The sequence below is a fragment of the Bufo gargarizans genome, chromosome 3, assembly GCF_014858855.1.
Source record: "Bufo gargarizans isolate SCDJY-AF-19 chromosome 3, ASM1485885v1, whole genome shotgun sequence".
NCBI classification, from domain to species: domain Eukaryota; kingdom Metazoa; phylum Chordata; class Amphibia; order Anura; family Bufonidae; genus Bufo; species Bufo gargarizans.
In genome coordinates, this window is record NC_058082.1 from 299,438,745 (window position 1) to 299,466,568 (window position 27,824).

A 27,824-nucleotide genomic window follows, 5' to 3' on the forward strand; every position below is an offset into this window, starting at 1 on the left:
ATGGCGAGTTCATAAAAGATTTTTTTTTTTGGCACAAGTTAGCGGAAATTGATTTTTAATTTTTTTTGTTTGTTTTTTCTTACAAAGTCTCATATTCCACTAACTTGTGACAAAAAATAAAATCTTACATGAACTCACAATACCCCTCACGGAATCCAAATGCGTAAAAATGCCCTGTGAAATCCTAAAGGTACTCATTGGAATTTGGGCCCCTTTGCGCATCTTGGCTGCAAAAAAGTGTCACACATGTGTTTTGGGGTGTATTTTTACATATACCCATGCTGGGTGAGAGAAATATCTCAGTAAATTGACAACTTTGTATAAAAAAATGTAAAAAGTTGTCATTTACAGAGATATTTCTCACACACAGCATGGGTATATGTAAAAATACACCCCAAAACACATTGCCCTACTTTTCCTGAGTATGGCGATACCACATGTGTGACATTTTTTTGCAGCCTAGGTGCGCAAAGGGGCCCAAATTCCAATGAGTACCTTTTAGGAGGGCATTTTTAGACATTTGGATCCCAGACTTCTTCTCACGCTTTAGGGCCCCTAAAATGCCAGGGCAGTATAAATATCCCAAATGTTACCCCATTTTGGAAATAAGACACCCCAAGGTATTCCGTAAGGGGCATGGTGAGTTCATGTAAAATTTTATTTTTTGTCACAAGTTAGTGGAATATGAGACTTTGTAAGAAAAAAAAAAACATTTTCCACTAACTTGTGCCCAAAAAAATATACTTCTATGAACTCACCATGCCCCTCACAGAATACCTTGTGGTGTCTTCTTTCCAAAATGGGGTCACATGTGGGGTATTTACACTGCCCTGGCATTTTAGGGGCCCTAAAGCGTGAGAAGTAGTTTGGAATCCAAATGCCTAAAAATGCCCTCCTAAAAGGTACTCATTGGAATTTGGGCCCCTTTGCGCACCTAGGCTGCAAAAAAGTGTCACACATGTGGTATCGCCGTACTCAGGAGAAGTAGGGCAATGTGGTATGGGGTGTATTTTTACATATACCCATGCTGGGTGAGAGAAATATCTCTGTAAAATGACAACTTTGTATAAAAAAATTGGAAAAATTGTCTTTTACAGAGATATTTATCTCACCCCGCATGGGTATATGTAAAAATACACCCCAAAACACATTGCCCTACTTCTTATGAGTACGGCGATACCACATGTGTGACACTTTTTTGCAGCCTAGGTGCGCAAAGGGGCCCAAATTCCAATGAGTACTTTTAGGATTTCACAGGGCATTTTTTACGCATTTGGATTCCAAACTACTTCTCACGCTTTAGGGCCCCTAAAATGCCAGGGCAGTATAAATACCCCACATGTGACCCCATTTTGGAAAGAAGACACCCCAAGGTATTACGTGAGGGGCATGGCGAGTTCATGTAAAATTTTATTTTTTGTCATAAGTTAGTGGAATATGAGACTTTGTAAGGAAAAAAAAAGTAAATAAAAATTCAATTTCCGCTAACTTGTGACAAAAAATAAAAATTGCCATGAACTCACTATGCCCATCAGCGAATACCTTAGGGTATCTACTTTCCGAAATGGGGTCATTTGTAGGGTGTTTCTACTGTCTGGGCATTGTAGAACCTCAGGAAACATGACAGGTGCTCAGAAAGTCAAAGTGCGTAAATTAATTTCTTTGCACCATAGTTTGTAAACGCTATAACTTTTACCCATACCAATAAATATACACTTATTGCATTTTTTTTTTTATCAAAGACATGTAGAACAATACATTTAGAGAAAAATTTATATAGAAATGTAGTTTTATTTGAAAAATCTTACAACAGAAAGTGAAAAATGTCATTTTTTGTTGCAAAAATTTCGGTCAATTTTGATTAATATAAAAAAAAAGTAAAAATGTCAGCAGCAATGAAATACCACCAAATGAAAGCTCTATTAGTGAGAAGAAAAGGAGGTAAAATTCATTTGGGTGGTAAGTTGTATGACCGAGCAATAAACCGTGAAAGTAGTGTAGTGCAGAAGTGTAAAAAGTGGTCTGGTCATTAAGGGGTTTAAGCTAGGGGGGCTGAAGTGGTTAAACAGTTCATTGGCAGAGGTTTTCGGTGTCAGACCCCCACCAATCAGGTATTTGTGACCTATCTCGAGAATGGGTTATCGACATTAAACACTCAGAAAACTCAATTAATTGTGACTACTGCCTGAGGGTAATTGTCATCCTCCTGCAACTTAAGAGTATATTAGACAGGCAGATTTTCTGCCTGATAATCTCTAAGGAGCATTCCTATAGATGTTCTTTTGCGCTCATCTGTTAGCGATCATCTGGGAGTCTAATACTGCCTCTGGTTGCCCGATGCTGAAAGATCTAGATTTTCCAGCGGCAGATCATGCTGTGTAACCACAATCTGCCACAAGCATACCACTGCCCTGCATGGGGAGGAGCAATGGCATAGCGATCGCTCCTCCCCATGCTGTGGAGGACATTGCTGCATGTAATAGCAGCAATGTTCTCTGCTTCCCTCCCAACAATTGTTTGCAGCATTGGGGTGTCTAATACAGCCCTTACAGTGATATAATGCAGTGTGTTTGTCAAGGTCTGTTTGTCAAGAAGTGCCTGTTTGCTATCGTCATTGTTATGTGATATGCCAGATATCAGCACAGCAGAGGTTGTTCCATTTTCCTCCATTTGCTATCTCTAAATTGTCTGCATGTCCCAAGAAATTAAACCAGAGTTTTATCCGCTCTGTGTCTGATTTTCTTCATTTTAGCTTTTTCTCTTGCAAATGTTCTGTAGGAATCCCAGCAGCTTATTTGTAGGTGTCTGGAAAGTGACATGCTGTGATGTATGTATCATTGCAAAAGCGAGTGTTCTCTGCTAACCAACAACATTATTTGCAGCCTGCGGCTGGCTCTTAACTGTGTTTTTTAGCCTTGCTGTAGATCATTATCTCCGTAGGTTTATGCCACTCGGCACAAATTTTTGACGCCAAGAAAATAGTAATAAGATGTCAAGCAGTAGTACACATTTTTCTACTTATGTTCCAATCTCTTTTCTGCACTATATACATTTAAAGCACAATTGAAATATTCTGCAGCTGGTTATAAAAGATACTTAGTAATATGGATCATGAAGCATCCTTATCCTGGTTCATCGGGCATATTTAGATTGAAATAAAATGAAAAAATCATTCTTGTGTTCTGTAGCAGAAATGAATTGCGATCTCATGCATTTCATTGTTGTTGGTTGCCTGCTGTCAGATATTTGGATGTTCTTATCGAGGTTACTTCCTTGGATTTGATTTACAAAATGCCCTGGAAGGCTAAGTTGACAGTGGCACTTGTATATATCTTTCACCATTTTCATTCTCATTCAAACGTGAAATAAATGAAACCCTTTTATGAATCACAACCATTTTTCACAAGACATGGAATTCAACAGAAAAACTTCTGTATGCCTTAAAGTAAACACTATGGTCACTGTCAGAAACCACAGCCAGTAAGATCAGAAACTGCTACCAGTCTTCCATAACCACACTGGTTGGTAGGAAGCTAATACTCCTCCTAGGTTCTTCACCAGAGTCCGCTGCATGGGTAGCCAGGTTACATCTGCAGAGTAAGGAAGCAGAAAACTAGAAAAAAGAGCTTACTAGAAGAAGACCTATGAGAATGATCAGGAAAGACAAATAGTGCCAAAACAGCAGACAAGAGGTTAATCGATAAACTGCCCACTGTCAGAATACCAGAAGAATCAGTAGAAGCCAATTCAGCAGACAAGAGGTTAGTTCAGAAGGCAAGTCACAGTCACATACCAGGTGTCAAGATGCAGTAGTGGTGAGTAGCACAAAATGAAGAAGCCAAAGAGCACAAACACAGGCAATGCAATTGCTGAGTAGCAGTCTTAAATTGTCATTAACTTTTCACACAACTTTGCAGAAATCAATTGTACAAACAACCATAAGAAACTTTGTAATATTTCTTATCAGAAAAAAAAAACCTTGTTCTAGAGTTAGCAGCTCTTTCTTCCTCTCACCTTTTTGTAAAATGAATTTGTCCCTGAAATTCATGAGAAATCCATCTTGGTGAGAACAGGATGGCTTTCTGTACACTGAAGGATCAGATTACATCATCCCATACAAGTCTATGGATAGGGGAACGGGAGGAGTGAGCAGGAAATGAGTGAGACACACAATCAGAGAAAATGCACAGCTAACTAGACAGTTACTATCTTAATCCAAGTGCTATATTGACACTAGTACAGGTTAGTACCTCTCTGAAATGTCCTCAATGATCTTGGGGCTGCTTCTGAGAGAAAAAGTTATGAAACAGACTCTCCTTTACTTTCTGTGTGCAGTGAATAGGAGCTAGTCTCCACCCATCATCTCTGAGAGAGCTAAAAACTAAAGATCTAGAAAACAGAGGAGAAAACTACTAAAATTCCAGACACAAGTCATAAAATAGTCAGAAATAGTGTTATTCCTCATGTATACATAGGGTACTATTGATTAATGCAAATTTTGTTAAAAGGTTAGATACAATTTAAATCCCATGCCTAGCTTTGGTATTGGATGCTAAACCTCACTGATAGGTTGGCTAGACAGGGCTTGACTGGTCAACACGGCAACCCTCCGAGCACAGCCACAAACTGTATATTTGCTGGGTAAATTCCTGATAATGCCTCTAGAGGTACACTAAGGCCCCTTGCAGATGAGCATGAGTGGAATAGGTCCGGATGCATTGTGGATGTGTTTAGTGAAAAATGCGTGATTTCGCAAGCATGTTCATTCAGTTTTGCCTGCGATTGAGTTTAGTTGTTATTGTGTGGGTGCAATGCGATTTAATGCGTTTTGCAAGCGCATGATAAAAACTGAAGGTATACAAACAACATCTCTTAGGAACCATCTGTGAAAAACATATCACATCCGCACTTGCTTGCAGATGAAATTTTCACTCAGCCCCATTTACTTCTATGGGGCCAGCATTGCGTGAAAATAGCAGAATATAGAACATGCTGCGATTTTCACACAACGCACAAGTGATGCGTGAAAACTAACGCTCATGTACACAGACCCATTGAAATGAATGGGTCCGGATTCAGTGCGGGCGCAATGCATTTGCATCACGCATTGCACCCGCGCGGAATACTCGCTCATGTGAAAGGGGCCTAAGGCTCCTACAATTCCATTTGTTTTTAGTATGGTTTAAATGTCCATTTTCTCAGGGTTCGTTCACATTGCTGCTACACCACCGCAAATCATTTCTGTTGTTATGCTCCATCATAGAATGTTGATTTTCATCAGAAAACTATGAGTAGTGCCGAAGCACATAAGCAATCTATAGAGCCCATTTATTATAAAAATTAGTGGCGGTAGTCCAAGATCATACACTTCACTAATACTGATGGAAGAACATCGGCCGGGACGGTTCACGAGCGCGATCAAATGTTTGCGAACCGCAAGTTCGCGGCGGGCCCCATTCACTTTAAAGGCAGGCGAACCTGAAAAACTTCAGCTCATATTTGCAGCCACCAAATACTTAGTAGAAGTGCACAAATAGTCCCACAACATGGACAGTGACATACCAGATGGGGATCAATGGCAAAAATTCCCCAAAAATATGTATCTTAATCAGGGGACATTTTAATGCGTCTTAAAGGGAAATTTTCTGAAATGTGCCCTGTTGGAGCCTAGAAATCTTTTATTTTAGGCCACAGGAGTACAGGCCTTAAAAATTAGGCATTCACCTGACATAAAACAAATTGTGATTATGTGGCTCACGGTACATTATGCAGTCACTGAATAAGAATTTTACTGTAGCCCACTTTTTTTTTCACTTTTTTGGGTGGGCAACTGGTATATCACACCAGTAGAAATTATTTTTGAGAATTACATAAATATTGGAAATTAGAAAAGTTGCTGCTTAAGTTTTTATACCGTGCCATAAGGCAAAAGTAAGTTTTTATCACCGTGCCATAAGGCAAAAGTGATAACTAAGTGGCTCGGGGACCAAAACGTTGACATTTTGGGTCCATGTCCTGGAAACTCCTCAGATCTTAATCCCATTGAGAACTTGCGGTCAATCCTCAAGAGGCGGGTGGACAAACAAAAACCCACTAATTCTGACAAACTCCAAGAAGTGATTATGAAAGAATGGGTTGCTATCAGTCAGGAATTGGCCCAGAAGTTGATTGAGAGCATGCCCAGTCGAATTGCAGAGGTCCTGAAAAAGAAGGGCCAACACTGCAAATACTGACTCTTTGCATAAATGTCATGCAATGTCAATAAAAGCCTTTGAAACGTATGAAGTGGTGTAATTATATTTCACTACATCACAGAAACAACTGAAACAAAGATCTAAAAGCAGCTTAGCAGCAAACTTTGTGAAAACTAATATTTGTGTCATTCTCAAAACTTTTGGCCACGACTGTACTATATTATTGGTATATAAGTCCCCTGCTTCAATCATTTTTTGGGGGGGCAACTGGTAAATCACACCAGTCGAAATTATTTGTTCCAATAGCGTTTGTCCCTCTATCTAACTGCATTATCGCAGCAGAACCGCACACAACTGCTGCACTATACAAATGCACTATAATATACTGTGTTAGAAAGTATAATATGAGTATATTACACCCTCAGTATGTCACATGTATCGATAGCACACCTATACTTGTCCTTAAAAGGACTTTTGTAGCCCTATTAGCTAGCGTTTAGGGTCCCTAACAGTCTGTCCCTTCTCCACACAGCAACCTCTCCCTACACTGGCAAAAGACTGAATGTAAAATGGCGGCCAGATCTGGTTTATTTATAAGGTAGGGGGTATGTCCATTTGCTGAAAAGTCTCAATTGGCTGTCCTGTACCACCTGATGGATGTGTCATGGGTCAAAGTTCTTTACAATGTAAAAGAATACGGCGCTGGCGGGCATCGCCATATGTTCGCCCGTTCTGCAAATCGTGAACGAGCAAAGATCGCTGTGAAATGACCGCCAGGCAAACCGCAAGGCCATCTCTATTCACTAATATGACCTTCTCACTTTGGTTATGAGATGTATATCAAGGAATACTATTCATAGTACAAAGTACATACTGAGGCATTTACATTCACTGTAGGAGTAAAGCACTGAACTGTAGTGAATCGGATCACATTCACAAAGTGCATGAGAACGGCAAGATTTTCTTGATATTGAATGAGGTTTTTTTTATTTTTTTTATTTTTTTATTTAGTTATTTACTATTACTTCATGTTTAAGTCACAACTTTGTTGTAGTTTGCTGTGACTTTACCCTTCCCTTTAGGGAAAACTTGTATTAAAATTGCATGTACAAACTGTATGACCAGAACTGTTTCTATGAAAAAAATGACCTTAACCAAAGAAAGTGCAGCATATTTTTCAGCAGTGTTTGCAGTGCGGCACTGGAACAGCTTCTGCCCCATGATTACAGCAGTGTAAATAGAGTCAAAGAGTTAGATTCAAAATGTTTAATGCAGTTATTACTATGCAAAACAAAAAAGTAATGTTCTAATATTTTAACATGTTTTAACATAATCCCGTTATAATGGAGTAAGCCAAGCATAAAATAACAAAGTGATTGGAGAAGTATTTGTTCTGGTTGGAATTACATTTCAGTGATGCATCTTTTTTATCTTATTTAATTCCGGTCTCTACTTGTAATTTGGTTCAGTGTAACACATATAAGTTGGGTTCATAGTCAGGGGACCACAAAGGACTTGTGGGGACTTTTTTTTGTCTCTGCACAGATTTCCTAATGTAGCAATGTTGCAAATTTTGCCCAAGTGCCAGTTTGCAACAAAATTTGCTTTAGCTTTCTCTAACAGTCTTACCACATTTCCAAAAACTTGGCAGGAGAAATAGAGTTATGGGTGGGACCTCCATGGAGGCTTTTTTAACTAGAAAACTAGATTTTAGTTCTGGTGCAAAGGCGGCTTGACATGCACCCCAATTATTAAAGGGGTTGTTTTCCCATATTAATGATCTATCTACTTGAATAGAACAAAGGGACTGTAATTACACAGCATAGCCACTGCAATGTCGACACCATGCAGGTAAACAGTTGTGTTGCGGTCTCTTGGTGTACACAATGCTGATTTTAATAAATCTCATCCCTAAACTAAATGTCTGGATCACATCTCCAGCAATCTAGTGCCTATAACCTGCAATATTGTTGCATTCAAAAAAGGCTTTGAATGCCATCTTAAACGTTTACACTAGATCAACCATCACAAACATCTTGTTTCAGAGAGTTCCTTCCATACAGTGAGATTATGATTAGAGATGAGCAAAATTTGATTCGGTCGATTCGCCAAATTTTTTCCAAAAAGATTCTATTTGATCCAAATTTATTTGTGGCAAATCGCATGAAAAAACATCTATTTCCAGGCTGCAAAGAGCCTGTAAAGTGGTGTAGAACACTGTGCCTTGCAGTAACACGCATAGGGAGTCTGCTGTGGTAGCGAAACAATACTGTGAGTTAGTATGACAGGCGTCGTTCTAAGAATCACTTCACACTTCACTCATTTGGTCAATTACGGGCCAAAACTGAACAAATAACTCAAGTGTGAACTCAGCCTTACAGGTCAATGTTAGAGCCAGGTATAAAGAACCATGCAGAGGTCAAATATCCTACTATAGCATGAAAGAGTGCACTACTTTTACACTATCGTCAGCTGATTCCACATAGATGTCTGCAGAACCTGTTCTATAAAACGCTTATACAAGTAGAGCCCCCCCCCCCCCCGACAGAGTGGAGAGGGTGTCAGCAGTAAGTTTGTGTTGACGTCACTGATTATTTTGCCCTTCCTCTTATCTGTCAGAACAATAACCCCCAAAAAACAGATCCTGTCTGTTGAGCATCCGCCTTCAATTGGTCAGCATTTGGTCAGTAATCCATCAATAATGCTAAAGCCCAAAAAAAAAACAGTAGTGGATCCAAAACAGAGATGACACGTGAATGGAATCTTTGCATGTCTTCTGTGTTTTGTGCGCACTCCTGTATTGGGTACTAAATAATAAGCCAATTCTGATGCAAAATAGGGACTATGTCATACAGGCCTTATAGCTGCTACATAGACAGGATCAGTTGTGCCTCTCATTTTTCCTTCCTTTTGACAGATCAGAAGAAGAATCAAGTAAATGATAATGTGAACCAGGCCAAAAAGACAAAATAGTGTCCCAGTCATGGAGTGGGGAGGGTTGGAACAGCATGAGAAGTCCACAGAGTGGCCAAGTGACAGAGTGGTGAGGTGGCAGCAGCATGAGGAGACCACAGAATGGCCCAGTCACATAGTGTTGAGGTGGCAGCAGCATGAGGAGACCACAGAGTGGCCCAATGACTTAGTGGTGAGGTCGAAGCAGCATGAGGAGACTACAGAGTGGCCCAGTGATGTAGTGGTGAGGTGGCAGCAGCATGAGGAGACCACAGAGTGGTTAGGTTGCAGCAGCATGGGTAGAGCACAGAGTGATGATGTGGCAGCAGCATCAGGAGACCACAGAGTGACCCAGTGACATAGTGGTGATGTGATGATGTGAACCAGGCCAAAAAGACAAAATAGTATCCCAGAAATGGAGTGGGGAGGGTGATAACAGCATGAGAAGTTTACAGAGTGGACCAGTGACAGAGTGTTGAGGTGGCAGCAGCATGAGTAGACCACAGAGTGGCCCAGTGACATAGTAGTGAGGTGGCAGCAGCATGAGGAGACCACAGAGTGGCCCAGTGACATAGTAGTGAGGTGGCAGCAGCATGAGGAGACCACAGAGTGGCCCAGTGACATAGTGGTGAGGTGGCAGCAGCTTAAGGAGACCACAGAGTGGTCCAGTGACATAGTGAGGAGGTGGGGGGCAATACCAGTACCAGCTGAAGATGGTGGATGGCTGTAGGAGCACCAGGCAGCAGGTGTAGCATCAGCATTATAATAGTAGCTGAAGCAGGCAGCCAGAAGAAACAGGTCTCTTTTGTTTAAGTGTAAGTGAGGCGTCATGGATGATCTAGTCTGATGCATCAGGCACTGGTTTTTGAAAATCCTGGCTGATCCATGCCTAATTCATCTTCACAAAGGTCAGTTTCTCCACATTTTGGGTGGACAGGTGAGTTTTCCTTGGGGTAACTATGGCCCCCACCGCACTAAACACCCGCTCTGATGCCACACTGCTGGCTGGGCAGGAAAGCTTGTCCAGGGCAAACTCGGCCAGTTGCAGCCACAAATCAAGTTCGGCTGCCCAGTAGTCCAGTGGATCTTTGATGTGGGATGGCAGGGTGCACTCCAAGTATGCCACAACCTGCTGGTTCAGGTTCTGCTCTATGTCTAGCTGCTGCTGCTGGTGAGTAGTTTCTTCAGTAGGTGGGTGAGGGAAACTGCTCATCAGTGACTCTAGACTTAAGTTGCTGCTGATGGAGCTGGTACTGCTCTTGTCCCCTAAACCCCTTCCCAACCCCTGTGCCCACGTTCCACTGCCCCCCAGCAGCCATGGCAGTGGAACGTGGGTGCAGAGGGCCCCCCCAGTCATACCTGCATGAGGACGGGCGATGGCGCACATAGGCAGCGGCCAACTGACTACATATGATGTCTCAATAGTAGTTCAGTTTGTCCTCCCTCTCAGCGGGTGTAAAAAAAGGCCCCCATTTTGGACCAGTAGCAAGGGTCTAACATGGTGGAGAGCCAGTAGTCATCCCTTTGCCGAATGGTGACAATTCGACTGTCACTATGCAAGCCACAGGGCCATTTGAGCAAGTGTCTCGGAGGGACTCCCTGCCTCCATCTCCACTGCATACTGCCACGGTGTGTCTGGGTCCTCTGCCTCGTCTTCCTCATCGCCCTGTAGCTCCTCCGGCTCCTCCTGCTCCTCCTCTCCTGTCACCTGTGTAGAAAAAACTGCCATTTCTCTACACACTGCTTGTGCTCGATTGTCCTTCTTCTCCTCCTCGTTTAGTTTGGCCCCCACAGGGCTCATCTGGCCGTGTTGTCACCACGTCTCCTGTCCCCTGGCCAGCCATATTTAGCAGCATCTGTCCCAGAACATGAATCAGTGAAGTATTGTAATGCATTGAAAAGAGGATCAGACCCCCAAAGGTGGAAGTCCCAGAGTGGGACAAAAAAAAAAAGTGAAAAAAGATGTAAAAAAAATAAAGTTTGAAAAAAAAAAGTAAGGTTTCAAGTAAAAAAAAAAAATAGCATCCTTTTCCCAAGAGAAAGTAAAAAAAAATTGAAAAAAAAATAGAGAAAAAGAGAAAAGTAGACATATTAGGTATCGCTGCGTCTGTATCGACCGGCTCTATAAAAATATCACATGATCTACCCCGTAAAACAGTGCCAAAACAGCCATTTTCTGGTCACCTTGCCTCACAAAAAGTGTATCACCAAGAGATCAAAAAGGCGTATTTAGCTCAATACTAATCCCGTCATCTAATCCCGCAAAAAATGAGACCCTACGTAAGACAATCGGCCCAAAAAATAAAAAATGAATGGCTCCCAGAAAATGGCAACACAAAAACAACATTTTATTCTGTTCAAAAAGGCTTTCACTGTGTAAGACTTAACAAAAATAAACATAATAGACACATTGGGTATCGTCACATCCGTAACAGCCTGCTCTATAAAAATATCACATGATCTACCCCGTCAAGTGAACGCCGTAAAACAAAAAAATTTAAACGGTGTCAAAACAGCCATTTTCGTGTCACCTTGCTTCACAAAAAGTGTACCACCAAGCGATCAAAAAGGTGTATTTAGCCCAAAATGTTACCAATCAAACCGTCATCTCATCCTGCAAAAAATGAGCCCCTATCTAAGACAATCGCCCAAAAATTACAAAAAAATAGGGCTCTCAGAAAATAACAGCACAAAAACAAGATTTTATTCTGTTCAAAAATGCTTTCACTGTGTAAAACTTAACAAAAATAAAAATGATAGACATATTAGTTATCGCCACGTCCATAACAACCTTCTCTATAAAAATATTATATGCCCCCTCAGGTGAAAGCTGCACTATTCAATGCAGAAAAAACACTATAGCTGTTTATGCGCTAAACGTATAGCAAATGGACACTTTTGATATACACTGCCTGTCCCAAAAAAAAGTTGCCACCTGGATTTAACTAAGCAAATAGGTATGAGCCTCCAATTGGAAAATTACTGCATGGGCAATTATCTTTCAGCTGGCAACAAGTTATTTAACCACAACTGGTGCAATGAGTTGCTTCTCATTTCTTAAACAACCATGTCGAAAGACACATCTCGTGGTCGTGGAAAAGATGTTAGTCTGTTTGAGAAGGGTCAAATCATTGGCATGCATCAAGCAGAGAAAACATCTAAGGAGATTGCATAAACTACTAAAATTGGGTTAAGAACTGTCCAACGCATTAATAAAAACTGGAAGGATAGTGGGGACCCATCGTATTCGAAGAAGAAATGTGGCGGGAAAAAAAACCTGAATGATCGTGATCGGCGATCACTTAAACGTTTGGTGAAATCAAATCAAAGAAAAATAACAGTAGAACTCAGGGCTATGTTTAATAGTGAAAGTAAGAGCATTTCCACATGCACAATGCGAAGGGAACTCAAGTGATTGGGACTGAACAGCTGTGTAGCCGTAAGAAAACCACTAATCAGTGAGGCAAACCAGAAAAAATAAGGCTTCAATTTGCTAGGGAGCATAAAGATTGGACTCTGGAGCAATGGAAGAAGGTCATGTGGTCTGATGAGTCAAGATTTAGCCTGTTCCAGAGTGATCATGCCTAGTGCTTACTGTACAAGCCTGTGGGGGCAGTGCTATGATCTGGGGTTGCTGCAGTTGGTCAGGTCTAGGTTTAGCAACAGTATGTGCTCCAAGAATGAGGTCAGCTGATTACCTGAACATACTGAATGACCAGGTTATTCCATCACTGGATTTTTTCTTCCCTGATGGCACGGGCATATTCCAAAATGACAATGCCAGGATTTATCGGGCTCAAATTGTGAAAGAGTGGTTCAGGGAGCATGAGGCATCATTTTCACACATGGATTGGCCACCACAGAGTCCAGACCTTAACCCCATTGAGAATCTTTGGGATGTGCTGGAGAAGGCTTTACGCAGCAGTCAGACTCCACCATCATCAATGCAAGATCTTGGTGAAAAATGAATGCAACACTGGATGAAAATAAATCTTGTGACATCGCAGAAGCTTATCGAAACAATGCCACAGCAAATGCGTGCTGTAATCAAAGCTAAAGGCGGTCCAATAGAATATTAGTGTGTGACCTTTTTTTTTTGGTGGCGACTTTTTTGGGGACAGGCAGTGTATGTGCAGCCCATATAAAGTTATGGATATGTCACAGTATACGTTTAAATCCGTATTTTCCTAAAGATATACTGCTGACAAACCCATAATTGCAGTGTGACCAGAGCCTTGGTTACATCATTCTCTTTTCTTTTTCTAAAACTGGCCACCCTCATTTAATTATGTTACAATTTAGTAAAAGACAAGGGCCTTTGTGTTTACATCAGTCCTATCATTATTTGCGTATGTGGAAGAGATTTTGCTGCCAATACCATTACAAATATTCTTTGATGTTTCACTGATGATTCACGGCATATTTATTTATTTTACAAACTTTACTATTTGCTTTTATTTTTTTGCATTTCTAAGTATTCAGAGGCTGAATGCCCATATTCATCATCTGCTGCTGGCACATGCTAAGTGAATCAGAGTTTCCACTTTAATAAGCAATGTTAGACATGATCAAGGTAATTTTTCAACTATTGGATGTAAAGGCCCCTTTACAGGGCCCAACACAGCAGGCAATTCATTCCAAATAATTGCCTGCTCATCAAAGGAGATGAGAGCAGCATTTGCATGAAGCTATCACCTCTGGTGTATGAGGATGAGTGACACCTCCTGTGATTGCTTATGTCCACAGAGAGTCATTATTTAAGGGCAGCATAACTCTGTTTACAAAAGAAAATCTGTTGCTCAAAAACGATGATCGGTGGCACATTTACACAGGAAATTTTTTGGGGACAAACATTGGCCTGTGTAAAGTGGCCTAAAAGCAACATGTCTCTATTGACTGCAAGCAGAGGAAATGTCAAGAATCTGAAGCACAAACTATATTAGAAAGTTTCATACATTATTACTTAACAAATACGCTATAAAAAGAATCACTTGTGCCAGCTCAGGAGAAGTTGAGAAGAGGATGCACCCTTTTCTCCCTGGGGGTTTCCTTCATGTTATACGTGTGGGTGCAAGGTAGGTGTAAGGTGCAATGGCCGGCGTATTGTGCAGGGGTCAATAACTAGCCTGGATATAAAAAATAAATGTCTCTCTTGACTAAAGGGCTGAATGAGAGTTGTAGTACATCCAATGGTATCAAAACATAGTTCGAAATAGTTCACAGTACAAGGCTTCTCAAATAACAACAAGGAAGGATGAAAATTATAGTACTCCTTCCTCTGTCCCTCCAAAGTCTCTCTCTGTTTGCAGAACCTATGACAGGTAATATTACTCTTGTAATGGTGGCTGTAATTTCCAACTGATGGCTACAGAATTAAGATATGGTGGGCCAGACTGTGTCCAAGTGTGAAGGGTGTTTTAGCAATGTCCATCTCACTGAAGTAAAGTCTATCAGCCTTGATCAGCAAATACCTTACTGACTCCAATGCTCAGCCATTCAGATTCTTGACCTTTTTGGTTCTTTTCTTTATCTCACTCTCCTTCTGGAGTACTGTATAAATGGGGAGGTCTTTCATTTAAGTATATAATCCTCATAGATGGTGATTCCCTGGAACTTTGGCTCAGAACAGTGAGGAGTGGTGCACAAGCAGCTTCTAATAATTCCTCCTCTACCTCTTCACACACTAGACTGACTGACTGAGCTAGGAGCAGACCTAAGCTCACGCCTAACATACTGAAGGGCGGAGTCAGGATAGTTAACCATAAAAGACCCATACAGGGATATACTGGTACATTACAAAGCCTTAACAGAACAGATAACATTAAATAACATAAAATAGCATTAAAAAACAAGAACAGTTTTAAGTACCCTGGTCTGCGGTACTTCACATTTAAACCCTACCCAACTGAAGGAAATGGCAATAGGATAATTAGATTAACCATAAACCAAGAATAAGAAGATGTCTCTTACTATACTATACTATACTATAGCAACTCTACTAATTAAGGATTGCTTAAATTGAACCTGCCACCTCCACAATCAGTTTCTCATGTAGGGTAGGTGCCCCGAAACATAACTATAGCTTTCTTGTGATAATCTGGTCCTCTAATCCAAAGAAATGCACTTTTTTATTTTTATGCAAGTATGGTATTTGGTGCATCATGAGCTGGATTGTTTGCGTCATACACTAATGCTCTGCCAGTGCCTCTCTGTCCTGTTTGATTGACACTCTTTCCGATTTCAGAGCCTGTAGAGAAAATGCAAAGGAAGCACCAGCCCCACCTATGGTGCACCAAAAGCGCTATATGCATAAAAATACTAATTTCTCCAGAATACAGAAACAAATTTTCATAAGAAAGGTCTAGTTATGTTTCGGGGCACCTATTCTACAGTATATGGTAGTATGCTTACTTTATAACTAATTTTGGAAGTGAAAGACTCCCTTTATGCATACATGTGGTATAAATATAATTTATTCATTGCAGTAATTTTAATAAGAAACTAGAATTTTCTTTTTCTTTTTTTTTTCATGTTAAATCTATGCACACAAGCTATGATTTATTACCATGACTAAAGTTATTATAATTTATAATTTAACAGACACCATTTATAGAATTAAAGTCATCAACTGTGTGAATGGGGTATGAACTGGTTGGAAAATTTTATTGTGACCATGACACATTTGTTGCGGTGTCCCCTAGGCATCACGCCTAGGGTTGAGCGAAACAAAGCATTCAAAGCAGAATTCTATTCTAAGTTTAGGAAAACTCTGATTCGCAACAAATCCTTCTTCATGGTAACAAATCAGTTTTTTGCTAAAAAGGTGGCTGCACGTGTTACAAAGTGAAAGTAAGAAGCCTGGGAACATGAGATCATGCCGTGCAGCCAGCAAATCTGCAGATAGCCATCCCCTGTGATGTCACAGCCCTATAAAAGTCTCATCCCGCGCAGTCGCCGCTATTTCACTGTGAGCTGAGTTTAGGGAGAGACATGGCAGGCGCTCGTGTGCTAGGGACACTAAAAAAGATTAATAAAGGATATTGGAGAGTGCAGGAAGACTTATGTTGTGTAAGTTTTATTCGTCTTTTCCTAATTCAGCCATAAATGTAATTCAATACCAATAAGATGGAAGCCTTTATTAATCTAGTGCCAGCGTGCCAACCAATACCATCCAGTCTGCACCCCTTAGGGGGGGCAGGTCTTAATGATGACCACCCTCATCTTTTGCTGCCTTTAATTATTCCAAATCATCCTTCAAAGTCTCCATGTCCTAGAAAAGTCAGCAAGATGCAGAGAGAGGAGGAGCTGGATGTTCCTGATGACATATTCTCATTGAGTTTAGATGATGTGGAAAAGGAGGAAAAGCAGAGAGCAGAAGAAGGGCTCCCACCTGTAGTACAGGAGAGCGCTGTGGTTGGAGAAGTAGGTATGCCAGAGTTGATTAATATTCTGTTTACTCTCAACCTGCAGGAGATTGCAGGCCAGAACAGCAATAATACGCATATCGAGCCACAGTTATTAAGATTAGTGTTTTAGACTATAGCTGGCAGTCTAACGTTTTTAGACCTGCCATGAGCGGGGAATAAGTCGCAGATTCTGCCGCACCATGGTATATATCTGGTCATAAATGAACCCCATTTTCCCGTCACCTAACCAGCCAAACCCCATACCAGCAACAGCCCCTGTATAAAGGTGCAGGACAGCCATTAACAATGGAGAATGACTACACAGTGCGGTCTTTATTATTAAATGATAGGCAGCTGCGGGCAAATTGGCTACGCGGTTTTTCACTGCAGCATGGCCGCAACCCGCCTTCATCACGGCCAATCTTTGTGGCCGTACCCTAAAGCCTTGTTCACATGTCAGTGATTTCCATCAGAGACTGTGAACCAAAACCAGGAGTGGAGCTACACAGAATGAGGTATGATGGAAAGAATTGTACCTGTTCTGTGTTTAGAGCCGCGCCTGGTTTTGGCTCACAATCACGGATAGAAATCACTGACGTGTGAATGAGGCATAAGGCAAGTTTTTCCTGGGTATACCTGATTATAGCGATTTGTGACAAATTAATTAGTAATAAATCTAATTTCTTGGCTAATTTCAGTGAAGTTACCGAATCAAATTTTCCAAAATCTCTAGTAATGACTATTGTTTTTAGGAATATGTTTTTACAGAGGTTCAGTATACATGTAAAAATGGCAAACTTTCTTGTGTCATCAGACATAGCACCATTATGGCAATCAAAGTAGACAAGGGCCCAGTTTTTTCATTGGTAAAGCTGAGTGACAGCTTATTTTTTGCAGGGTGAGCTGTAGATTTTGGGGCGATTGATAATTTTTTATTTTGTTTTTTGGCGGGGCACAATAAAAAAAAAACATCAATTCTGGTACTGGATTTAATTTTTGGGCAGAGTTCACTGTGCAGGAGTGAAAAAAAATATTTTAGTAGTTCATGTCAAGATAATGCTGCACTCAGACATTTAAAGACATGGCAATATGCTTACTTTTAATTTTTTATATGATAAATCGGAAAAGGGTTTATTTGAATTTATAATTTTTTATATTATATATATTTTTAACTTAATAATAATAGAAGTAGTGACTAGGCAACCTTCTGGGCCAGCTGTCATGACAATCGCTTGGCACCTTGGGATTGCGTCACAGGAAGTGCGTATGGAGGCCACAGACAGGCTAACCACTCCTAACTCACAGCCTGTATTGACTGAGACATCTGAATGGACAAATGACTAGGACAGAGTTATCTTTGATCCCGCTCACTGTGGGTGGGTTTCAGCTGTATAACACAGCTGGCACTCGTCACTTATGGAGCCCACCCCATAAACCTTCCGCCATGTGTACATCAAATGTCGTGAAAGGCAATTGCAAATCAAAAGGGATTCATAGCATAAAAGAGCTTCTGCCATGGTTCAATGGGATTCTGAAGAAGACATCTAGAGAAAGCAGTAGTGGAGAACAGAAAGGTGCTTGTACTTCAAGATAATTTGTGATGTTACCGGAAAGTTCAAAAAGCATGGTAAAGCAGTAAAGTAGTTAGTAGATGAACATTATAGATGTAGTGGACCACTGATTGGTGGCATTTTTGGCAAGAACTGAACTTAGAGCTCTGGTCACCTTTACAGTGACATGGTCACATGAAGTGATATTGTCACATATCCAGATGTGGTGGCCCAAGCTTTAGATCTAATCCCTACTTCTAATAGTTGAAATGCAATATGACTACAGTGTGGGACACTGCTTAGAAAAGTGCTGCTGAACATCAACAAGTACAATGTGGCATTGTTTATTGGCTTGCGTCATATCTCTATATGTATGCCTTGTCAGAAGATACAGTGCTAGCTACTTCACACATTCCAACTGGCATACCCAGGAGCAGACTACATCAGTTAAAATTATTATATCCAAATGTCTGCCCCATATTTCCCTATCATGCTTGGCATTAAAAGATTGAACAGAACAGGCAAACTATGCATTATGATTGCCCCTCATGCTGAGGGCCACACAGAAAAGCATTAAGGGCTTCATATTTTAGTTATGTTCTTTAAACCTTTTAGTTCCCAGTCAGTAATTACAGTTTTAGAGCAGATAGCTTTATGCACAGTTTATTTTGCATTTGCCTTAGTATTATGTGCACTAGGCACATCTCTTGTAACTCTGATAAATAGGAGCAATATCGTGAGGGGAGTGCAGCATTGTCTTGACATGTACAGCCTGCAGAGAGACATTAATTCATGTTAGTAATGTAACCAGACACATGCTGATTGCACGTCTCCTACAGCTAAATGTGGCTCATATAACACTACAACAACACAAAGAGATAATTGCTTCCAAATTTAAGAAAATGTTAACTAATCAAGAGAAAAACTAAGATATTAAAATGTGCAAAATAACCTTTTATAACTTCTCACGCAGGGTTCAATTTGATCAAGAGATTTTCTCTCCAGAAAATGAGTTCTATAAAGAAGATTCGGAACCCCAAAGGACCTCTGATCATGCGACTTGGAGAAACTCGCCTTGTGGAAAAGACAGGGTGAGCCCAACATTTGGATAGATCTAATTTATTTCTGTATCATCCCCAGACTTTTAGTAATATTTCCTCTTGTGCGTTTAATAGTACTAGTCAACTTGGAATCAAATCCTATCCACTGCAACTGTCTGAGATGGACTTAATCAAATGCCACCTCTATTACCCTGGTGTGATATAACAACTTTTGAGATTGATCTTAAAGTGTACACCCTGAAGGCAGCGATTTCAGCGACTCGTAAAACCCTTCCTAATCCTGGAAAGTGAGCCTTGGGCGCAGTATCAGGCCAGGCACCTTTCCAACTCATTACGCAACAGAGAACTGCAAGCTTTTATTATTTTTTTTAAACTTGGCAGTTTTCCCAGATGGCTTTGGATAGATGAATAGGGTTCGAAGGAGCCTAGACTCATAAAAACTCAGTTTTCTAGTGAAAATATGCATTCTTGTTTTTTTGTGAAAACATCATGAAAATTGTATGTAACATTATGAGTACATCTACAGGCAGTAAATCTTCAGCATATTACAGTACCATCAAAGTGGACGAAAATTTTACAGAAAAAATCCACAGCGTAAATCAACCTGTGGTCAGGATTTAAAATCTGCAGCTTGTTAATTTATGTTCCGAATTCCACCAAGAATCAAATCTATAGCAAAATCTGCATCAAACTCATGTGGGTTTTGTTGCTGATCAGCAGCAAAATCCATGGTAGATTTGCCGTACCAAAAGACGTCTCATGTGATCACAACATCCTATGACTGTGATGGCTAACCTCCGGCACTCCAGCTGTGGTAAAACTACGACCCCCAAGATGCACACTTGCTTGGCTGTTCTCAGAACTCCAAAGAAATGAATAGAGCATGCTGGGAGTCGTAGTTTTACCACAGCTGGAGTGCCAAAGGTTAGCCATCACAGTCATAGGATGTTGTGATCACATGGGACATCTTTTGGTACGGAAAATCCACCATGGATTTTGCTGCTGATCAGCAACAAAACCCACATGAGTTTGATGCCATCACTGTCCTATGATTTTATGAAGTATTTCATATGATCATATATGTATATCATATATTTACTAAGTGAATTAATCCAAAAAAGTGTATTACCACTAGTGTCATATGACTGTGTTACTTTTTTAAGAGACCAACCATACAGAAATGAACTGAACTATCTGCTGATATTAGCCTTCACAGTAGACTGTGACTTGCGTCCTATAGGTGATCATATATTTCTGGACCACAATATGGAACTACCAGATAGAACCATAAAACTGCATTCCAATTAATGCTTGTGCACAATGGCCTAAGTTCCTCTCTAAAGCGACTGCATTATTATTATAATCAGGAATTACCGTCACACACGGCAACCCTTTCGTTGCCAGGAGTGGCTGCAATAAATTTGAGAATTCCCCAAAGGCAGGAGGCCTAGTTAGAGCCAAATTCTCTCAACATCATAATGAGATTGCAAGCGTAATTAACTATTCTCTAAGCTGTAATTAAACCACCATCCCTGGCTATCCTTTCCAAAAAAACGTCAGCATTGTGCAAACTGTCTGCACTTTTCGTATTTTAGATCTTACTTGTTTAGTAGAAGAAGTTTTGATCTCTTAATGGAGATTCAGCAGAGACCCATGACTATAAATCTTAACAGGTCACTCATTACATCTTCTGCAAGTAGAGATGTGTACACAGTGTGCCCTTGCATTTAACTTGGCTCCTTGTTGGCTACACTCATTTAATAGTATTTCATTAAGCTTTTTTGTCAGATACTTTGTACAAGTGGCATCCTAAATAGGAGCCCCAAAAGTTCATCACCTTAGAAATATTGCTAACATGGCGCATTATTTGTCTTATGGCAGACAAGTGTTTCCACATGGATTACCTCATGAGTTCACCATAGTCATGACTTTGTTGATAAAGAAGCAAACAACTGATGAAGACTGGTACTTATTTCAAATCAGCGACCATCTGGGATACCCACAGGTACCATCTTTCTTGTCCATGACCATATCCACGGCCTTTCTATAAGACAGCACTTATTGTAAAGAGAGCCATTCACTTTTATTTCCAATGCAAATATATTATTTATATTAGGAATTTGTTATTTGATTAGTTAGGATCATTCAGCACTACCTTTTCCTGCAAAATGACAGACATCCTTACTGAAACCTGACGGAAACCGTCAATGGGGTCTGAGGAGAGATGATCTGACTATGCCGTCAATTTAGTTGTTCTGCTTCTGTGATGGGGCAGAACAACAGAATTGACTAATGCAGATGTGAACAGAGGCTTATACTTTATCATAATGTAATTTATGCATGCTCATGAAAACTGAAATATGTAGAAATATTAGAAATTATTATAAGGCCAGTATTTTGAGACGACTGTAATTTAATCACATTTTAACACCTGTCTTTTGCATCCATAATAGCTTCACCTCCACTTCTCCTTCACTTTAATCATCACAGAACCCTATGGTGATCTAAGGCTTGTTCAGGAGAACAGGTGGAGATCTCGCTCCATTATGGACCTTATAATGGAGCGACATTACAGCTATATGAGATGGGTCTAATATGATATAACCTGTTCTATCTAAGAACCATTGCTGCTAATTCGCTTGACTTTTTTTTATCACTTTTATTTTTTGCCTATGCGAAATATGATGCATTTTATTTTTTGCAATGGCAGTCAACCTCTTCATGTAAATCTTCTGTAGCTCTCTTTAGGTCTCAATGGCAAGGACAGAAGCCTAGAATTTCGTGCCAGCGGTCGTGATGTAGAATATGTAGGTTGCACATTCACTGGACATGGAGTGTATTCATTGTTTGACAACCAATGGCACAAGATTGTATTGAGTGTACAAGAGACGGTAGTATCCATTCATATTGACTGCAGTTTTATATCAAGTAAACCCATTGAGCCAAGGAGACCCATCAACATTGAAGGACATGCCTTTATAGGGCTGGACATGGTGAAAGGAGAACCAGTCCAAGTAAGTTTTCCTATAGAAAGATTTTAATTGTAGAATTGTATGTCATACTTGCTTCATGCTGTCTATTTTCCTTTTTTCCTACTTTCTTATGTAGTTTGACATCCAGAAACTTCTTATATACTGTGATCCGAAAATGGCAATGCAAGAAGGATGCTGTGAGATCCTTCCCACCGGTGTAAGTATGAATCATATTATCTGTGCATCATAACAGTATGTTGCTAATATGAAATAAAGGAATTTGGCAATGTTTTCACAATGCTTGAACTTGAGACTATACTGTAACTTGTTGTGGACACCATTGGCAGGAAATTGAAAAAATATTGCAGTTTCATGCTGCTAGGGGAGTATAAAATACTGACAGGCTTCCGTCAGCCTAATATAAACTTATTATAAGATGCACCAAAATTATTAAGATGCACGTGCTTCTTAATAATTTTGGGGCAGTTCAGAAGGTCTATGCTTCAGAATATTAAATATATGCCAGCAAGGAGCTGTCTTAGATTTCCAGTGTCATTTACACCAGTTTTCTGCAGAAAGTATTGTTAAATTTGATTAGTTGCATAGGTCCCACCCCTCTCATCCAGTAAAGTTGTAATTGTTTGTGCAAAAATGGGACTTGCACCAAAATTTGCCAGTTTTCTACACCACCATCGAGCATGAATAAATTCTACCCAGTGTTTTCTCCAAAACAGTGAAGCGCAATCTGTGCACAGAGCTATGGAATATGTTGTCATTCTATAAACGATTAAAATAAATTGAAATAAAATAATACATCATTCTAGAGAAAATATAGTTTTAAAAGCAGTTGGTGACAGGGAAAACGGAGAAGCATCTGCCAGCTTCTCCCTGCCTAGCTCGGAGGGACAGCTCCCCCTCTATTTGTGTATACAGATAAATGTAGGAAAAAGGAACCTTGAATAGGCGCTGCTACCCAACAATGGATTCAGAAAGCGCATTTCTTCTATATGTTTATTAATTTTGTACACAACGCATTTCGGCATTGGACTAGTCCCTTCAACAGGTACTCTACACCTATTTGAATATAGGGAGAGACCTGCCAAGAGAAGAGAACCTGGACTACGGACTGCCCAGCAAACACATTTGTTTCTCAGAAATCCCAAGATAAGGCTGTCAGTATTTAGTATTGCTCGTGGCTGGTACCCATGGTCATTTGACTCAAATCTTAGCAAGATGGATGGCATCTGCATCGTACACTTTGCACTTTGTAATAGAATAATTACTCACTGACAAACTGGAATCTTCTAAGTCTTTTTTGTTATCAGTACAAAGTGACAGTATCCGTGTCCAATCTAAACCAACATTTTGGTACAAATGTTCACTGCTAATAGCTCTACATGTTTTGGGGGTTTGACAACGTAGAATATTGTCTCCTGGAACCTTCACCCACAATGATTGAATCAGCTCTGGAGAAGTTATTACATATCTGTTGAAGGGATTTAAAGGGGAATCTGTTAGCTATGGGCCATTCCACATTAGGTAAGCATATACATGGATAACTAAAGACTCACATGTCCGTGATGAAATCCGTGATAAGATAGTCAGTAGAGTTGAGCGAACACCTGGATGTTCGGGTTCGAGAAGTTCGGCCGAACATCCCGGAAATGTTCGGGTTCGGGATCCGAACCCGATCCGAACTTCGTCCCGAACCCGAACCCCATTGAAGTCAATGGGGACCCGAACTTTTCGGCACTAAAAAGGCTGTAAAACAGCCCAGGAAAGAGCTAGAGGGCTGCAAAAGGCAGCAACATGTAGGTAAATCCCCTGCAAACAAATGTGGATAGGGAAATGAATTAAAATAAAAATTAAATAAATAAAAATTAACCAAAATCAATTGGAGAGAGGTTCCATAGCAGAGAATCTGGCTTCCCGTCACCCACCACTGGAACAGTCCATTCTCAGATATTTAGGCCCCGGCACCCAGGCAGAGGAGAGAGGTCCCGTAACAGAGAATCTGTCTTCATGTCAGCAGAGAATTAGTCTGCATGTCATAGCAGAGAATGAGGCTTCACGTCAGCCACCACTGCAACAGTCCATTGGCATATATTTAGGCCCAGCACCCAGGCAGAGGAGGGAGGTCCCGTAACAGAGAATCTGTCTTCATGTCAGCAGAGAATTAGTCTGCATGTCATAGCAGAGAATGAGGCTTCACGTCAGCCACCACTGCAACAGTCCATTGGCATATATTTAGGCCCAGCACACACACAGGCAGAGGAGAGAGGTCCCGTAACAGAGAATCTGGCTTCATGTCAGCAGAGAATCAGTCTGCATGTCATAGCAGAGAATGAGGCTTCACGTCAGCCACCACTGCAACAGTCCATTGGCATATATTTAGGCCCAGCACACACACAGGCAGAGGAGAGAGGTCCCGTAACAGAGAATCTGGCTTCATGTCAGCAGAGAATCAGTCTGCATGTCATAGCAGAGAATGAGGCTTCACGTCAGCCACCACTGCAACAGTCCATTGGCATATATTTAGGCCCAGCACCCAGGCAGAGGAGGGAGGTCCCGTAACAGAGAATCTGTCTTCATGTCAGCAGAGAATTAGTCTGCATGTCATAGCAGAGAATGAGGCTTCACGTCAGCCACCACTGCAACAGTCCATTGGCATATATTTAGGCCCAGCACACACACAGGCAGAGGAGAGAGGTCCCGTAACAGAGAATCTGGCTTCATGTCAGCAGAGAATCAGTCTGCATGTCATAGCAGAGAATGAGGCTTCACGTCAGCCACCACTGCAACAGTCCATTGGCATATATTTAGGCCCAGCACACACACAGGCAGAGGAGAGAGGTCCCGTAACAGAGAATCTGGCTTCATGTCAGCAGAGAATCAGTCTGCATGTCATAGCAGAGAATGAGGCTTCACGTCAGCCACCACTGCAACAGTCCATTGGCATATATTTAGGCCCAGCACCCAGGCAGAGGAGGGAGGTCCCGTAACAGAGAATCTGTCTTCATGTCAGCAGAGAATTAGTCTGCATGTCATAGCAGAGAATGAGGCTTCACGTCAGCCACCACTGCAACAGTCCATTGGCATATATTTAGGCCCAGCACCCAGGCAGAGGAGGGAGGTCCCGTAACAGAGAATCTGTCTTCATGTCAGCAGAGAATTAGTCTGCATGTCATAGCAGAGAATGAGGCTTCACGTCAGCCACCACTGGAACAGTCCATTCTCAGATATTTAGGCCCCGGCACCCAGGCAGAGGAGAGAGGTCCCGTAACAGAGAATCTGTCTTCATGTCAGCAGAGAATTAGTCTGCATGTCATAGCAGAGAATGAGGCTTCACGTCAGCCACCACTGCAACAGTCCATTGGCATATATTTAGGCCCAGCACCCAGGCAGAGGAGAGAGGTCCCGTAACAGACAATCTGGCTTCATGTCAGCAGAGAATCAGTCTGCATGTCATAGCAGAGAATCAGGCTTCACGTCACCCACCACTGCAACAGTCCATTGTCATAAATTTAGGCCCAGCACTAGTGTTGAGCGGCATGTCCCATATTCGAATTCGCGAAATTTTGTGAATATTCGAAAGAATATTCGTAAAATATTCGCGATTATTCAAATTCGTTATTATTTCGCATATGCGATAATTCGAATTATCGCATAATACATATGCTATGCAAAATTCACATGTGCGCTAATGAAATCGCCTTACGAAGATTCGCAACTCAATTCAATCACTAATGTATGAATGCAATGCCCTTTGCCTCTGTTCTGGGACAAGTGTAGATATTCGCATGTGCGCTAATAAAATCGCCTTACGAAGATTCGCACCTCAATCACTTTCTAGGGAATGTGAGACTTTTGGGAATCAATCGAGATACAGTGGGGGGTGATGACAGTAGTTGACAGAGTACAGATCAATGTAATCTGTAAGGTGGAAAGTAAAATAAAAAATACGAATATTCGTAAATCGAATTTTACGAAGTTCTACGTATTCGCGAATATGGTGCTATACTATATGAATGCACAGGCCTTTGCCTCTCTGTTCTGGGGACAAGTGTAGATATTTGCATTTGCGTTAATAAAATCGCCTTACGAAGATTCGCAGCTCAATTCAATCACTAATGTATGAATGCAAAGCCCTTTGCCTCTGTTCTGGGACAAGTGTAGATATTCGCATGTGCGCTAATAAAATCGCCTTACGAAGATTCGCAACTCAATTCACTAATGTATGAATGCAAAGCCCTTTGCCTCTGTTCTGGGACGTGCCGATATTCGCATGTGCGCTAATAAAATCGCCTTACGAAGATTCGCAGCTCAATTCAATCACTAATGTATGAATGCAAAGCCCTTTGCCTCTGTTCTGGGACAAGTGTAGATATTCGCATGTGCGCTAATAAAATCGCCTTACGAAGATTCGCAACTCAATTCACTAATGTATGAATGCAAAGCCCTTTGCCTCTGTTCTGGGACGTGCCGATATTCGCATGTGCGCTAATAAAATCGCCTTACGAAGATTCGCGCCTCAATCACTTTCTAGGCAATGTGAGTAAGATCTGAGCTGTTGGACCTTTGGGAAACAATCAATTATATGTGTACTGTAATTTTGTGGGGGGGGGGGGGGAAACAAAAAACGAATATTCGTTTTTACGAATATATAGCACTATATTCGAAATATTCGCGAAATCGCGAAGTTGCGATATTCGCGAAAAAAATTTGCTTTTCGAATATTCGCGCTCAACACTACCCAGCACCCAGGCAGAGGAGAGAGGTCCCGTAACAGAGAATCTGGCTTCATGTCAGCAGAGAATCAGTCTTCATATCATAGCAGAGAATCAGGCTTCACGTCACCCACCACTGTAAGAGTCAATTTTCATAAATTTAGGCCCAGAACCCAGGCAGAGGAGAAAGGTCCCGTAACAGACAATCTGGCTTCATGTCAGCAGAGAATCAGTCTTCATATCATAGCAGAGAATCAGGCTTCACGTCACCCACCACTGCAACAGTCAATTGTCATAAATTTAGGCCCAGCACCCAGGCAGAGGAGAGAGCTCCCGTAACAGAGGATCTGGCTTCATGTCAGCAGAGAATCAGTCTGCATGTCATAGCAGAGAATGAGGCTTCACGTCACCCACCACTGCAACAGTCCATTGGCATATATTTAGGCCTAGCACACAGGCAGAGCAGAGAGGTCCCGTAACAGACAATCTGGCTTCATGTCAGCAGAGAATCAGTCTGCATGTCATAGCAGAGAATGAGGCTTCACGTCACCCACCACTGCAACAGTCCATTGGCATATATTTAGGCCTAGCACACAGGCAGAGCAGAGAGGTCCCGTAACAGACAATCTGGCTTCATGTCAGCAGAGAATCAGTCTGCATGTCATAGCAGAGAATGAGGCTTCACGTCACCCACCACTGCAACAGTCCATTGGCATATATTTAGGCCTAGCACACAGGCAGAGCAGAGAGGTCCCGTAACAGACAATCTGGCTTCATGTCAGCAGAGAATCAGTCTGCATGTCATAGCAGAGAATGAGGCTTCACGTCACCCACCACTGCAACAGTCCATTGGCATATATTTAGGCCTAGCACACAGGCAGAGCAGAGAGGTCCCGTAACAGACAATCTGGCTTCATGACAGCAGAGAATTAGTCTGCATGTCATAGCAGAGAATGAGGCTT

The 27,824-nt window shown here is 41.2% G+C and overlaps 1 protein-coding gene across 7 annotated transcripts in view; it reads left to right on the top strand.

Annotated features, from left to right (window-relative positions):
• Nucleotides 1–27,824, top strand: part of COL16A1 (collagen type XVI alpha 1 chain) — a 226,071-nt gene that overhangs the window by 32,642 nt on the left and 165,605 nt on the right. For all 7 annotated transcript variants that reach the window (XM_044286553.1, XM_044286551.1, XM_044286554.1 and 4 more), the window contains exons 4-7: nt 19,076–19,193; nt 21,045–21,168; nt 21,902–22,177; nt 22,272–22,352. In XM_044286553.1, the coding sequence (XP_044142488.1) occupies nt 19,076–19,193; nt 21,045–21,168; nt 21,902–22,177; nt 22,272–22,352 (599 nt within the window). The remainder of the gene's footprint in view (nt 1–19,075; nt 19,194–21,044; nt 21,169–21,901; nt 22,178–22,271; nt 22,353–27,824) is intronic.